Raw genomic sequence first — 15,078 nt, 5'->3', positions numbered from 1 at the left:
TAGTGAGTTAGCGTAGGGGTAAACGTTCATAAACGAAAAAGATCATAAAAGATAAAACTATTAGGGTATCTATCGAATGGATGCCCCGAAGCCAAAGTCCCGGCAACAAAAGACATTATACCTCATAATATCCCGGTGAAAATATAAAAAAATTACATTTTGCACTTAGTTAAATGAATATCTGAAACCTTGAAAGCTGTTTTCTTCGAAAGCCACCACGGTTTAAAGTACTGTACCGTACTTTCTCATTGGTCGGAACATATTGTGCTGACAAACTTTTAGCTATCATAGAATGAGATTTGTCTAGCTATTGCAGACTCTCGTTCTATATACAACGAAAAACATCGATGTTTTTTGACAGCACCGCTACATCGAATATTAGTATCGAGTTGTGCCAGCTTTACGCGCGAGTCAACTTGCGCGTTGACGCTCGCGTAGCCAAGATACCTGAGCTACATACGTATATATGAAACGCGCATCGGCATCTGAACGGGATATATGTAACTCTCTATAAATAAATAGATAGATAGATATATGTATCTCAGTTACGTGCGAGTGGAATCGCACGTAAAACGCCTCATCTGGACAGGCTCAAATAATAATGACGTAAAAACGTAATAGTGTGTAAACAAACAAAATACTCACGCCGCCAGGTCTCGAGGCGATGTTCTTCCAATTCGTCAATAGCGACGTTAGCGCTGGTGTAGTACATCTGTAGAATCTTGATGAAGTCTGTGATAGTGAGCATACCAACGAACATCTGCTTCTCCGAATCCCACAGCGGCGCGGCGCGGACTCCTGCCGATCAAGGAAAAGCACTGTCTGAAACACTAGATTCATCTTCACAGAAAATCGTCATCATTTGATGGCTTCCGTGGCGCGTGAATTTACAAGACGGAGATCCTTCGATCCCCAGCTGGGCTGATTGAAGTTTTCTTAATTGGTCCAGATCTGGCTGGTGGGAGCCTGTGGCCGTAGTTAGTTACCATCCTACCGGCAAAGACGTACCGCCAAGCGATTTAACGTTGAGTTACGATATCGCGTTGAAACCGAAAGGGGTAGGGAATGCTTAATTTGTTCAATCTAGACACGGAGGTGTTATTCCACCAACATTTTAACTCCAGACTTAAACTTAGAAGTTCTTAGTAGAATCAAAGCCCAATATTTCTATAACATCCATAACCATAGATTACCAGATCAACTACAAAGCAGTTGTCTAAATTGATAGAAATAGATAAAGATTTAGGCTTGTGAAAAATATGGATAAGGTTTATAATAATCTTATCTATGAAAAGTTTTCGCATTGTTGAAACACACTCATTCTCCAGAGGTTAGGCGTTAGGAGGATAATATCAATAAAGAGCCTCAATAGCTCAACTGTAAGAGCAGTTGGACTCATCACCTAAAGGTGGCGGTTCGTTTCCCGGCCCTGTTGGTCTATTGTTTTACCTATAGTATTTTTCGAATAGTTGGAGGGGAATGGGAATATTGCTCATAATTAAAAGATATGGCAAATATTCTTTAAAAAAAACAGCCTTTTCTACTAAAACTTCTTCACTTACAATTCTTAGTTGGCCGACCATCGAACAACTAAATTGCACACGTTTACAATTTTTTATTTGTATTTATAAGGGTATCAGGATACTGATGCGATCGGTGTCCAATTTTTTTAATTAGGCGATTTAGTTGGAGAAGAAGTGCGGACTAACATATTTCGGTAAATCTGTTAGTTTACTCTGCGATTTAGTCCAACAACTAAGAATAATATATATATACAACAACAAATAAGTAATAAGTAAGTGAGCGGCTGCTCTAATACCCTGAAATTGGAACCGTCTTCGTCATTTGAACAAAACACACTTGTATGCAACCAAATATTAATATAGATGCTCTTAACGTAACGAAAATCAATAGGTACCTACATCAACATACACAAATTAAATTAAATAGACAATAAATTAAATTAAAGTGTGATTTCAAAACAACCCCTGAACCGATTTTAGTGGGACTTGAAGATAGTATACCAGTTACGAGTATTATGCAACGTATAGGCCTTGTTTTATCCCGGAAAATATATAGTTCCCATGGGATTTAAATAAAATATTTCTATATTTAAAAGCAAAATAGCAGTACTTATACAAAAAGCGCTTTATGCTGTACAAGGCCAATGAGGCCGCCATTTTGCACCTAGAGCTATAATCGATCGGAAGAATATTTAATATAATGTAACTAATAAAAAAGCTATTACTACCAACATATTGCACAATGTTTGGTCAGAGCCTGTGACTTCCAGATCTACGTCATTTTATTACAGCTAAAAGTATATTATTTATTATTATAACTCTACTAGCTGAGCTACGTGGTGTTACTCGCGAAATATAAGTATTACCGACACGTAATTTAACTTTTCCAGAACAAAAAGTACACACATAGGTGTGTCAATCCAGTCTATACATAATTTATTTCAATTCCAAATTTCAGCTAATTCGGCCTAGTAGTCGCGACGTGAAAGAGTAACAAACATTTGATACCATCATAACCACGAGTTTTTTTGAAAATCTCTCAAAAACCATGGATTTTTCAGGATTAAAAGTAGCCTATTAGTCACTCCAGGATATTATCTATCTTCAAACCGTTTTAAACTTCAATCGAATCGGTTCTATAGTTGCGACGTGATAGAGTAACAAACATCCAAACAAACTTTTGCGTTTATAATATTAGTAGGATCATACGTAAGTGCGTGTACCTACGGTAGGCTACTGGAGATAGGATCGTGGATCTGTGGGAGGTAGGTTTTAAAGGATCAGTGTCGTGTTGTTTATTTATTCTTCAGTACACTACGTCGAATAAAGAGGGAGCACTGGCCCTATAGTGGACTGTTAAAATAGGCTGATTATGATAAATGGCAATATGAATAATTATGTACTCAGTCGCTACCTGTACCTGTACCTTCGTGACAACCCTTTAAAGGCCACCTCAAAGTATCTTTAACTCTGTGAAGGGTTAAAACAAAGCTAAGTCTGTCGGCTGAGCACATAATTTCTCATATTATCTCGAAAAAATATAAAAAGAATACGCTTTATAACTAAATTTTATATTCAGAAAGCCATTGGAAAGCAAGTTGCATTGTTTTCTTTGTATCTTAAATTGTATTGCTTTGTTCAAAGTTCTTTATATATATTTAAGGCAGCATACGGAGACATTACGAATGTAAGTAATCTTGTTTATTTCTTTTGTTATTTTTTTAAAACGCAATTTCTATAACGTTCACCAGGTGTCTAACACAACGATAAGAGATAAAAATAGAGTAGATTGCAAACAGATATCAATTTCTTTATACGTGGCAAGAAACACATAGCATGAATGTGTTATGGGCTCTTGGCCTGGTCCCTTACGTTTAGGACCAAGGCGCGGTTGGAACCTTCTTAAGTTTAATTTTGAGTTTCAACTGATTATTACCACTGTATATATATATAAAAATATTCCATATATCCCTTGGTCACGCCACCACTCGTGAACGGTTAGACCGATTTCACAATTTTTTTTCAATGTCTTTGTTATTGTCAGGAAAAAATCAAACAATTGAATTGTAGGGGTAGAGGAGGTTAAGTCGTGAAAATTATTATTTAATCCAACTTGCATGTCGATAGCAAGTACAAATCTATATGCATATACGGTTCTGTATTACTGATGATGGTAAGATTCAAATCTCTATTTTTAACGTCTAACACTGTTATTTAACTGAAAACTTATAGTAAAAGTAAGAAATTACTACGCAAAACCGACGTTATAGAACGAATTGAATGAATTATTCCAGTAATTTAAAAAAAAGAAATTTGTGACTGAGACGCGCTGGGATACGAACCCGGGAGCTTTTATTTGTGATGTAATAACGTATAATACTTGACAGTTTATCGCTTTCCTCCTTCATTCTCTAAAACAATACATTCGTAAGAAACAATACGCACCGTACAACACAGCAGTGGGGAATGCGATTTGGGAGACAATTAACTTTCATAAAATCGAAAGCGTGTCAGTAACAGTTTTGCAAAAAGGTAGCATCTAACACTATTGCAATGTATAATTGGTGTGAATATACAAATAATACCCACATAAAACTACATGTAGCGTACTGTTCAAATAAATACAGTCGCGATAGAACAAAATTTTCAAATTTAAAGTATTTTTGAAAAACATTGTGTAACCTAAAAAGGTAATATAAAACATTTTCGTCGCAGCAAATGCAGCAATTCCCAGCACAAATAGAGAGGAGGCTCTTTCAACTATACGAAGCCAGTAAACTAACCGATATTGGTATGACATTTTTCTTTGCAGCGCGGAAACCGTATTTTGTAATAGGAAAAGGGTTCAATAATAAAAATCGTTGTCATTTTTTATTTCAATAATGACCATATTTACCATGTTACCAGTTCTACGCTAGGGCAATATTACTTTGCTTGAAATACCTACCCAAAACTATAGAGCAGCTCTCTGACCATAATTTTTATTTGAAGCTGCCATTTCTAATCTCATTATTGTCAAAGGACAGCAAAAAGCAAAAAGGTTTCTTTTTAGAGATAATAATTGATCAAGTGTATAGAATAAACGAGAATAAAGCGACAACCATTTATGGCAGGACTTTCGTCATTTTATAAAAGTTTCTACCACGACTATTATGTAGTCATTTATGGAGTTTTGATCGATCTGGCTATAGAAAATAAAAGGAAATAGGTCAATCGTCCAAGTATAGGGTTATTTTATGTTTTCTCCGGGATAATATTCATATGAGAATTCATATCCTCTATCGATATAACAGTTAGTTACCTGAAAACCCGTTCATTATCAACCCATATTCGGCTGACTGCTGAGCTCGAGTCTCATCTCAGAATGAGAGCGGATTGGCTGACTTCACACATGCAGAGAATTAAGAAAATTCTCTGGTATGCAGGTTTCCTCACGATGTTTTTCCTTCACCTTTCGACTCACGTGATGTTTAATTTCTTAAAATGAACACAACTGAAAAGTTGGAGGTGCATGCCCCAGACCGGATTCGAAACCCACACTCCAGAATCGGAAGTAGAGGTCATATCCACTGGGCTATCAGGGGTATGGACTCACAAACTTTCGGCTTTTATAAAATGACGAAGATCTGGCCATTTAAACCATAATATATTATGGAATTACAAACACCTTAAATTTCACGGCAACGGGCGTATTGTTTCTTACGGAGACTGCATGCCATGGTGTCAAATGAGAGCTGCGACATAAACCATAATACATGACTAGTCGTCGATGTTATTTTAACTATAAATTTCAGTCGCCAGAGCATTTTACATACACCACCACACAATTCGCCATAGCCAAGTAAGTATATGTAAAAAGAAAATCGTTTTTTCGCATTGCAAAACCATTACTACATTACAATATCGAGTGCTATTACATAACTACATCAAATCATGTAACTACAGGTAATTAATAATATTATCTAACTAATAATAATACAATCGCATAACTTGCAAAGCCACAAACAGTAACAAAACATTAGCATCAAATAAAACTAGTGGCAGCTGAGTGGTAAAATTCGACTACACAAAATATATTTAAAATGAATAAATAAACGTTATTAATAGTTTTGTATGTGTGTATGTTGTGTGTTATTAACGCACTTTATAACTGAAGTGTACCACCATTTTAAAAACTTGTACACTTACCGAGGATTTAAAATGATGGTATACTTCAATTACCTGCATTTTTTTCAGGACATTTTTTTGAAATCGGGTCATCTTAATGAAAGAAAAATAATTATCGCACTCATAGCTTCTTTTACAAAAAAAATGAAAAAATATTAGGTAATTTCATCCATAATATTTAACTAAAATCCAAGATAGAAAAATTTGAAAAATCCGAATAGCATAATAAATAACTTGGTCACCCTAGGGATTTTTTACAAAACTAAATTGGAATACCTTAATCCTAAAATGGATTTGCCTGCAAATTTCATTTTAAAAATTTCGAATGTTTTATACTTGTAAGACTGTATTGAATTACAAGTGGAATATTACACTCGTAAATCAATACAATTTATTATTTATTTTTTCATTTATTATAAAACATTATTTGTATTCCCAAGACCAAGAATTTCCCTAAAATAAAAGAAGAAATTTTGAGTCGATTACCTGATTACTCAAAGGGAAGAATGTACGGAAAAAATATAAAATATACTATGCACAAAAATTAAGGGAGCAGAAAAAAAATCCAAATTTTTGGGGGATTTTCAACAGGCTGTAACTTATACAAAAATGGTCGTACAGCAAAAAAATAAAAAGCAAATTGTAGCTCTAAGTGTTTAGTTTTTGGATCTGAGTTTGAAAATTTTTTTTTGAAAATATTTTTCGAGTAATCATAAGAAAACCACCGAAAAAAAAATTTTCGAAATTTTTTTGGTTTTTTTTTTTAATCTACGGACGTGGAAAAAATTTTTTCGACTCAACCTCCATATGGACCGGATAGCTTGTTTATTCAGATTTAATTTCGTTTTTTTAAATCTCGATACGAGCATTTCTTGCTGAGATATCGATGTTTGAATGGAAAAAGATCATTTTGTCTTTGATTACCAATATCTCAGCAACCAATGATCGCACAGAAATTTTGAGGTTGGTTTCAAAAATTTGAATAAACTCTCTACAAGGATTGGCAATTGAATTTAGAAAAAAAAATTTTTTTTCAATCATTGCATGAATTTGAAAAAGCATCCAAAAAAGGGCTTTTTGTCGTTTTTTGGAAAATCAAGCGCCCAATCAAAAATATTGCGAAAACCACTGACGTTAAGTGTGCCTTTAACTGTTCAATATACCCACAAAAACCCTACAAAGTTTCAATTCAATCCAGCCAACCGTTTTTTTTTCCCACTTGATCGAATTTTTGAATAAATTAAAGGAGCAAGAATTTCGCTCTGAAAATGTCATAATTTACGCCTTTGTGCTTGCGCACGTGTATGTGTGTGGTCCACAGTATTTTGTGACTCCAAACTCACTCTCCAAAGATGTATGTGTGTGTGTGTGTGTGTGTGTGTGTGGAAGTGACGAACCACAGGGTCTCAATCTCTGATAAAACCACACACATACACGTGCGCAAGCACAAAAGCGTAAATTATGACATTTTCAGAACGAAATTCTTGCTCCTTAATTTTTTCAAAAATTCGATCAAGTGGGAAAAAAAACGGTTGGCTGGATTGAATTGAAACTTTGTAGGGTTTTTGTGGGTATATTGAACAGTAAAAGGCACACTTAACGTCAGTGGTTTCCGCAATATTTTTGATTGGGCGCTTGATTTTCCAAAAAACGACAAAAAGCCCTTTTTTGGATGCTTTTTCAAATTCATGTAATGATTGAAAAAAAAATTTTTTTTCAAAATTCAATTGCCAATCCTTGTAGAGAGTTTATTCAAATTTTTGAAACCAACCTCATAATTTCTGTGCGATCATTGGTTGCTGAGATATTGGTAATCAAAGACAAAATGATCTTTTTCCATTCAAACATCGATATTTCAGCAAGAAATGCTCGTATCGAGATTTAAAAAAAACGAAATTAAATCTGAATAAACAAGCTATCCGGTCCATATGGAGGTTGAGTCGAAAAAATTTTTTCCACGTCCGTAGATTAAAAAAAAAACCAAAAAAATTTCGAAAATTTTTTTTTCGGTGGTTTTCTTATGATTACTCGAAAAATATTTTCAAAAAAAAATTTTCAAACTCAGATCCAAAAACTAAACACTTAGAGCTACAATTTGCTTTTTATTTTTTTGCTGTACGACCATTTTTGTATAAGTTACAGCCTGTTGAAAATCCCCCAAAAATTTGGATTTTTTTTCTGCTCCCTTAATTTTTGTGCATAGTATATTTTTCTATCAATAAAAAATTACGTCTGATGTAGATCCGGCATATTGAAAGAGGGAGCTAATTAATAAGAATGAGGGCCCTTACAATTGTTTTCGAGGGTCCACGAAAGTGCTCGGTTGTTTTTCATACAAATAAATTCAAAATCATTTTTATTTTTATTTGTTTATATCTATGAGGTAGGAAACGCTGACTTATTGAATCGCTTTCTGGAATGTTCCAGAATGTTGAAGAATCGGAAAAAATACACATTGTCGGCGACATATAGTTATTATTTCATAGAAATCTATTCTTTCACAAGTTTTATAAACACTCGAATCTAATTTCATAACATCTTCAATAGCGGATTGCGATTCAATAAGTCAGCGCTTCCTACTTACTCGTATATAAAATTCTCGTAATATTATGTCATGGCTAATTATGAAACGTCATCGATACTCATAATTGATCAGTTTGATATAGGAGTATTAACCGCTGACATAGTTTCAAATGAACTTCTTATGTGATGACGTCAAACCTGACCTATTTCAATCCTTTTCGCCAAAGCGTCACGTCTATATTTTAAGAATACCTCTATATATTTAACCGAAATTCGTGGGTGATCAATACTACTACCGATAGATATGTCAAAAGATAAATTGATGTTGAAGTACCGGTATGGCGGGCGTCCACAGATCCACGTCGTACGTGTCGGGTGTAAATTTTATGTACTTATATAGATCCCAAAATTAATTTCAAATATCACTATTATATTCGACGGAGGTCCTGGGTTCGATCCCCAGCTGGGCCGATTGAGGTTCTCTTAATTGGTCCAGGTCTGGCTGGTGGAAGGCTTTGGCCGTGGCTAGTTACCACCCTACCGACAAAGACGTATCGCCAAGCGATTTAGCGTTCCGGTACGATGTTGTGTAGAAACCGAAAGGGGTGTGGATTTTCATCGTCCTCCTAACAAGTTAGCCCGCTTCCATTTAGATTGCATCATCACTTACCATCAGGTGAGATTGTAATCAAGGACTAACTTGTAAAGAATAAAAAAAATAAAAACAATATGTTTATAGCCTCACATTAGAAACAGGGAAAGCAATCATTAGTGTTGCATTGATTATAATTTTCAACGATATCTCCTAAATAACTAATTCGATTGTCGATTCAAATTACTAAAACTTAATTATACGTCATGGGGAGATAGTGTAAAATATATGAAGAGCATAGAGCAACAGAGACTTGGATTCAAATATACACTCGTATATATAAAATTTATCATATAAAAAATACGTGTGGCACTCAGGCGCTGTCACGGAAAAGCTAAATGCATAGCATTTTTTATCAACCTAAGCAATTATAATTATTTACTTACTTTATTTATACAGTATTTTTCTTTTCTTTAGAAAAAAATAAAAAATGTCTTTATGTTGAGTTGGAATGGAACTCTGTTTTAATAAGTTTTGTACCACTTGCCAGTTGAGTCGATAGGATAACGTCGAAATGTGTTAAAGTGATACACTGCTTGGGTGTTAGATTTATATTCGTTACGGAATTTCTTGACTCGGTCGCTGCGCTTAAATCCCGCGATAAAAGCTATGCAATAGCTTAATAATTAAATACTCGCAAGTTCAACAAAGGCTAGGTTTACATATCGTCCCTTAGCTAACAACACCGCTCAAGTCGAAAATTGGCGGTATTTACATTTTGATGTCATTGGATGAAACTGCGCATTGCGCGTCGAACTATTGGTCTCATGAAATAGATTTCAGCCAATCAGAAACCGTAATTCAAAAAATAGTAAATAATAAGGGTTGTTATCCGAACTCTCATTATTATCTCTATCGTCATATTTACCCAAGCATGAAGCTGTAGTTTCCCAAAACACAAAGCTTGGGAAATATAATACTAACCTCGCACCAGGTATACCTTGCAGTGTATGCTATAACGTATTGTCCATGCTAACAATACTCGTACCGCCGCGCCGCCATAATCGGGTTACGCAAAGACACCGAATACATATATCGTTGCAATTGCAATGAATTGGAGATACGATATTCCACGGCTCAAATTGGAGCTTATGATTTATTTATAATAGGTATGTAATTCAAACATGTATTATACGATATACAAGCGTTGGAATTTATTACACACTATGTACAATGTACATGTATGGAATGGGTATGGGTAAATACTAATAAACGGGAAACGTCTATGTGAATATATCGAGCATTTATAAGCGCATACTTATAACAAAAACATACTTTCGTTTGAAGAAGGGAATACATTATATACATACACCAGTAAATAATATGTAAACTAATACAAATACTAACAAAGTAATGTATAGTTAGTAAAGTTATGTCCAATGCAATTAAATTAAAAAAATTAAACACAGTGATTTTTGTACCAACTTACCATTGTAGACGAGAGCGAAGAAGGCCTTCTTGACAAGGAGTTGAGTGTCGAACACGACCAGTTTAGCGGACGTGGGGATCAGGTCGTAACACTTGTGAAATTTGAAAAATTTCACGAATATCTGCGATTCATCTTCCTCTGTAACAAAAATACGTCACGTGTTTAATTTATTTTTAACCGACTACTAAAAAGGAGGAGGTTCTACGTTCGGCTGTGTGTACGTTTTTTTTTCATCATCATCATTAACGACGCATACCTATTCGACTCACTCTTGAACATGTGTCTCCTCTAAGAATGAGAGGGGTAAGGCTAAGAGTCCACCGCGCTGGCCCTATGCCGATTGACAGACTTCACACACATAGATAATTAAGATTATTTTCAGGTATGCAGGTTTTCTCACAATGTTTTTCCTTCGCCGATTGAGACAAGTGATATTTAATTTCTTAAAAAGTACATAACTGAAAAGTTAGAGGTGCATAACCGTATTCGAACCTATACGTTTTCTTAATCGAGGGCAGAAATCATATCTACGGGGCTATCACGTTCACGGCTATGATTGTTAGCCTATTTAATTACCCTGACTTAGGCGGTTCTTATGACGCACGCTGCTCCAATGCAGGTAGGCGGATTTAGGGGGCTATTGTCTAACTCTGTCTACGATCACTGTCAGTTAATCATGATGGGCGTGTCCGCCGAAGCACAGTAGAGTAACACCACCAAGTACTTCGAGCAGATAATTGTTATTGAAAGTTTTACAGAAGAAAGATAAGCTTAGTATTCCAGAGATCGACTCAGGACTCGAACCCAGGACCTAGTAACCCGAAGCATATCCATACCCAAGCAGGCCTTTTTTATAGGTTAGGGAATTTTGAGCTTAGGCCTGCCACGCTCATACGAATTGGAAGCATTAAGGTGTGTTCGACACAGTTACGATCACTATCCGATGTTATTGATGATGTGTGGGACCGACGGCTTAACTGGCTTAACGAGGAACGGGAGTGCACCATTAACTTCTAAACATCAGACTACTATTGAGAAGTTCTTGGAAGAAAGAATAGCTAAAAGCTAAATATTTCATAGACCTATTTTGGACCACATTATACGAGGCCACGTAAGACCAACGTAATAATCATGTGGAAATTTTTTATCAAGCACAAACTTGATACAGATTTTCACAATAGCGTAGAGAATGACGACCACAGATTAACGTGCCTTGAAATAATACTGAATTACGAGTAGATAAGCGGCTCTTGTCACGTGAATGTGACGAAATTTGTCCGCCGAATAGTTTCAAATACAAGCAACTAAGTTTTTTTTTTTTAATTAACGAAAACTAAATAATATAATATTATTGTATGATTTTTTTTAAAAAAAGAGCAACTGTTGAGTTTCTTGCCGGTTTTTTCTCAGCAGAATCTGCCTTCCGAACCGGTGGTAGAATCTTTACAAATAGTCAACTGACGTATCAAAAGAGCTTGTACTGAGTTGTACTTGTTGTGATACTGAGCCTACTTGAAATAAATGAATTTTTGATTTTTGATTAAACTAAACACAGTTTGAGTACAACTACATAAGCGATTAATGCAAATACTAATTTTTATACTGTTTCCATTCATGCGATATTAAGATGGAGGTATATCATTGAAATCTTCTGTGAACTGTTATAAATATGACAATGATTGTTGTTATAAATATGCTACTAACCAATAGTAAAGCAATAATATTTGACATTAAAATCTTCTTTTTCTTCAAACATACCGTGATCAATTGTGATCCATGACTTCATACATATAGTCCGGGATAATACAACTTAACAGTCTACAAATTGCGTGGTACATTATCATGTTCCGACGCTCAGAAATTTTTATTTCCTGGTTAATCAGTTACTACCGGAATCGAGCACTTTCGTAAATAAAAAATCTGATCGTCTCATCGAGATGAAGCTACTCACGAAAAATTAACTTGATAGTAATCAGTTGCACAACATTTTCTACGGATCTCTGACTAATATAATTAATATTACATCAAACTGAACGGGGACACTGTACTATACAGGAAGAAATTTTTTTTAGTGCGGATATTTTTATATTTTGTACATAAACAAAATTTAATGATCACGTATTTTTTCTTTTTTTTTTTAACTCAAAAATAACAAAATTATCGTTAGAAGAAGAAGAAGAAGAAGAAGAAATATACTTTATTGTACATTAAAAACAAAAATAAACAATAACTTATAATAACACTTAGAAACTAATGTACAAATGGCGGTCTTATCGCTAAAGAGCGATCTCTTCCAGACAACCACTGTGGAAGAGAAAAAAAAAAAAAAAAAAAACGTAAGCACCGATTCGGGTATACGCACACAAAAAATAAGAAAAGTTAAGTAATTTAAATACATAAATATTAAGCAATAATACATAATAATAATACATAGACTATACTTAACTACATCATACATATATACAAAGAAATACATATATACATACATACATACATACATACATACATACATACATACACACATACATACATACATACATACATACATACATACATACATGAAAACCTGCAAAACATAAAAAAGACGGCATCTAAGGGAAGACAAAAGAAAAATAAATAAACAAAATAATTCAAAAATAATAATAAATAAACATACACATACAAGCGTAATTTGGATTAATAAGTTAAATTAAAAGATCAGGGAGGAAAAAAGTGCATGTTTAAAAGCCGTTTGAAAGAGGTTAGAGATTAGCTAAAGTTATTTACTTTTGAACAGAATTTTAGGGTCACGCTATTGTGCGTTTATTTTATTTTCGTTTGATACCTAAAGGACGTCACCAGATCACTTTTAAGCTGAATATATCTTGTTTAGTAATAATATGTACATTATTTTGTTATTTTAGAGACATAAATTAAAAAAAAAATTACATAAAATGTATCGAACTGTTTGTAGATTTATATTCTATTAATGATACAGAACCACAAAAAAAAATATCCGCACTAAAGACCGAATCACCCTGTATAGGTAAGTACCACAATATTTCTACATAGTAGGGGTGGGGTACAAACTATGACCTCTTGGTGCCGAGTTTGTCCTTTAACCGAAAATGTACTCGGATTTCTTCTATGCTTCAATCTATGATAATTATTCGTCAGATTTCCGGTTCACACAGTACATCGATACATTACGGTTCTACAATATTCTACTATTAAAGTTCCGTAAACACTCTTCTTCATCAATCAATACACAATGTCACATCCGGATAAATGCACTGATTAATATTAAATAATTAATTGATAGAAGATGATGGATGTGCAATAAGTTTTACTATTACAAACAAAAGCTCTCAAGTCTCAAGATAGGTGATTTTGTGAACTTCGTATAACTTAAATTGGTTTCATTGGTTTAATAGCTGGATCGGAGGACTATCTCGTGCAAAGAGATTCCACGCTGTCAACCCAGGTCGAGTGAGTGAATGAAGATGAGCGTTACTATTATAGCAGTTTAAGAACATAATATGTAGTTAAATAACTGTACGTCATACAAGTTAAAAACAATATAATACAATGCAAAGGTTGGTAAAGAAAGAAGATGTACAAAATTCGGCCCACTTTTCAGAATGATACAGAAATTAAAAATATACTAAAAATCGTGTATATTTTACTAGATTACTCCATTAGAATCATAGCCGAAATAATATTCGCCAACAGGGTAAATAAGATGGTTTCATTATATACACTCCTATCTAACTTTACATTTGTAAAGCACATCGTAGTGATTTACGAATATATGTGGAATATGTTCTCTGTAATGTGTATTTTACTGATTGTCAGTTGTCAATGTCAATGTCACAAACGCGGGCTGTCAATGTCAAAATCAATCAATGAATGAGATGTCATTGTTGAATATCATTAATTAGTATTAACATATTTTGATGAGATGTGCCAAGTTAGTGTTATTAAAACTGTCACCTGTTAGGTAGTCACAGATAATGCTATGAATTTTATGTCAAAGGAATACGAAGACTATCTGTTATTTAACTGATTTGGAAGATTATAGAATAGATATAGTCCTAATTTTTAGCCAATTTTCAGCTCTGTATCATTGGTATAATTTAGGTCCGAATTTGTATCGAGACTGGGATTCTCCTTTGTATAATAATATAATCATTATACACTTCAATGTGGTGTGAGTAACCGCTTGAATGGTATTAACCTGTGACCCCCGGACGTGAGTCAAGCTGACAATTTACTCATTCAAAATTTGTGGTAATTCTTAAAGCTTCGACATATTTATTATTATCAAAGTCATTTACGATAGCAGAGCTCATTATGCTAAATAAATATATTGAAAAATAAATGTTTATTTATAATTTTCACTTTCATGTGAGAAAAATACTACAGTCATTAAACTTGTTATTACGTCAAAAATTGTTATTACGTGGACTTGCTGAAATCATCAGAAAATATTTTATATGTTATTTTAGGATTATTTCCTTTAAAATAAAATAAAATTATCAGAAAATATTTTTATGCTACTTTAGGATTATTTCCTTTAAAATAAAATAAAATTTTAATTGACTGCGCTCATGCTCCTAACAGCAATCCAAGGGTTTTATGTGTAGAATGTAAGAATTTTGGTATAGAATTAACTTAGATTTTGGAGCACAACATAGGCTACCTTTGATACTGAAAAATCCATGGTTTGTAAAAAAAAAATAAAGCAGAATTTCACGCTAACAGCGTCACGCGCGTTCGCTGGTATACAATGAATGCAGTATATA

The 15,078-nt window shown here is 34.0% G+C and overlaps 1 protein-coding gene across 3 annotated transcripts in view; it reads right to left on the bottom strand.

Moving 5' to 3' along the window:
* Positions 1-645: 645 nt before the first annotated feature.
* The window catches only part of LOC112048380 (uncharacterized), a gene marked incomplete at its 3' end in the record, with an annotated part of 104,630 nt that continues 90,197 nt past the window's right edge, over positions 646-15,078 (bottom strand). For all 3 annotated transcript variants that reach the window (XM_052890472.1, XM_052890474.1, XM_052890473.1), the window contains 2 exon segments: positions 646-798; positions 10,295-10,432. In XM_052890472.1, coding sequence (XP_052746432.1) covers positions 646-798; positions 10,295-10,432 — 291 coding nt within the window.

The sequence above is a fragment of the Bicyclus anynana genome, chromosome Z (genome assembly GCF_947172395.1).
Source record: "Bicyclus anynana chromosome Z, ilBicAnyn1.1, whole genome shotgun sequence".
NCBI classification, from domain to species: domain Eukaryota; kingdom Metazoa; phylum Arthropoda; class Insecta; order Lepidoptera; family Nymphalidae; genus Bicyclus; species Bicyclus anynana.
This window is presented reverse-complemented; position numbering and strand designations above follow the sequence as displayed.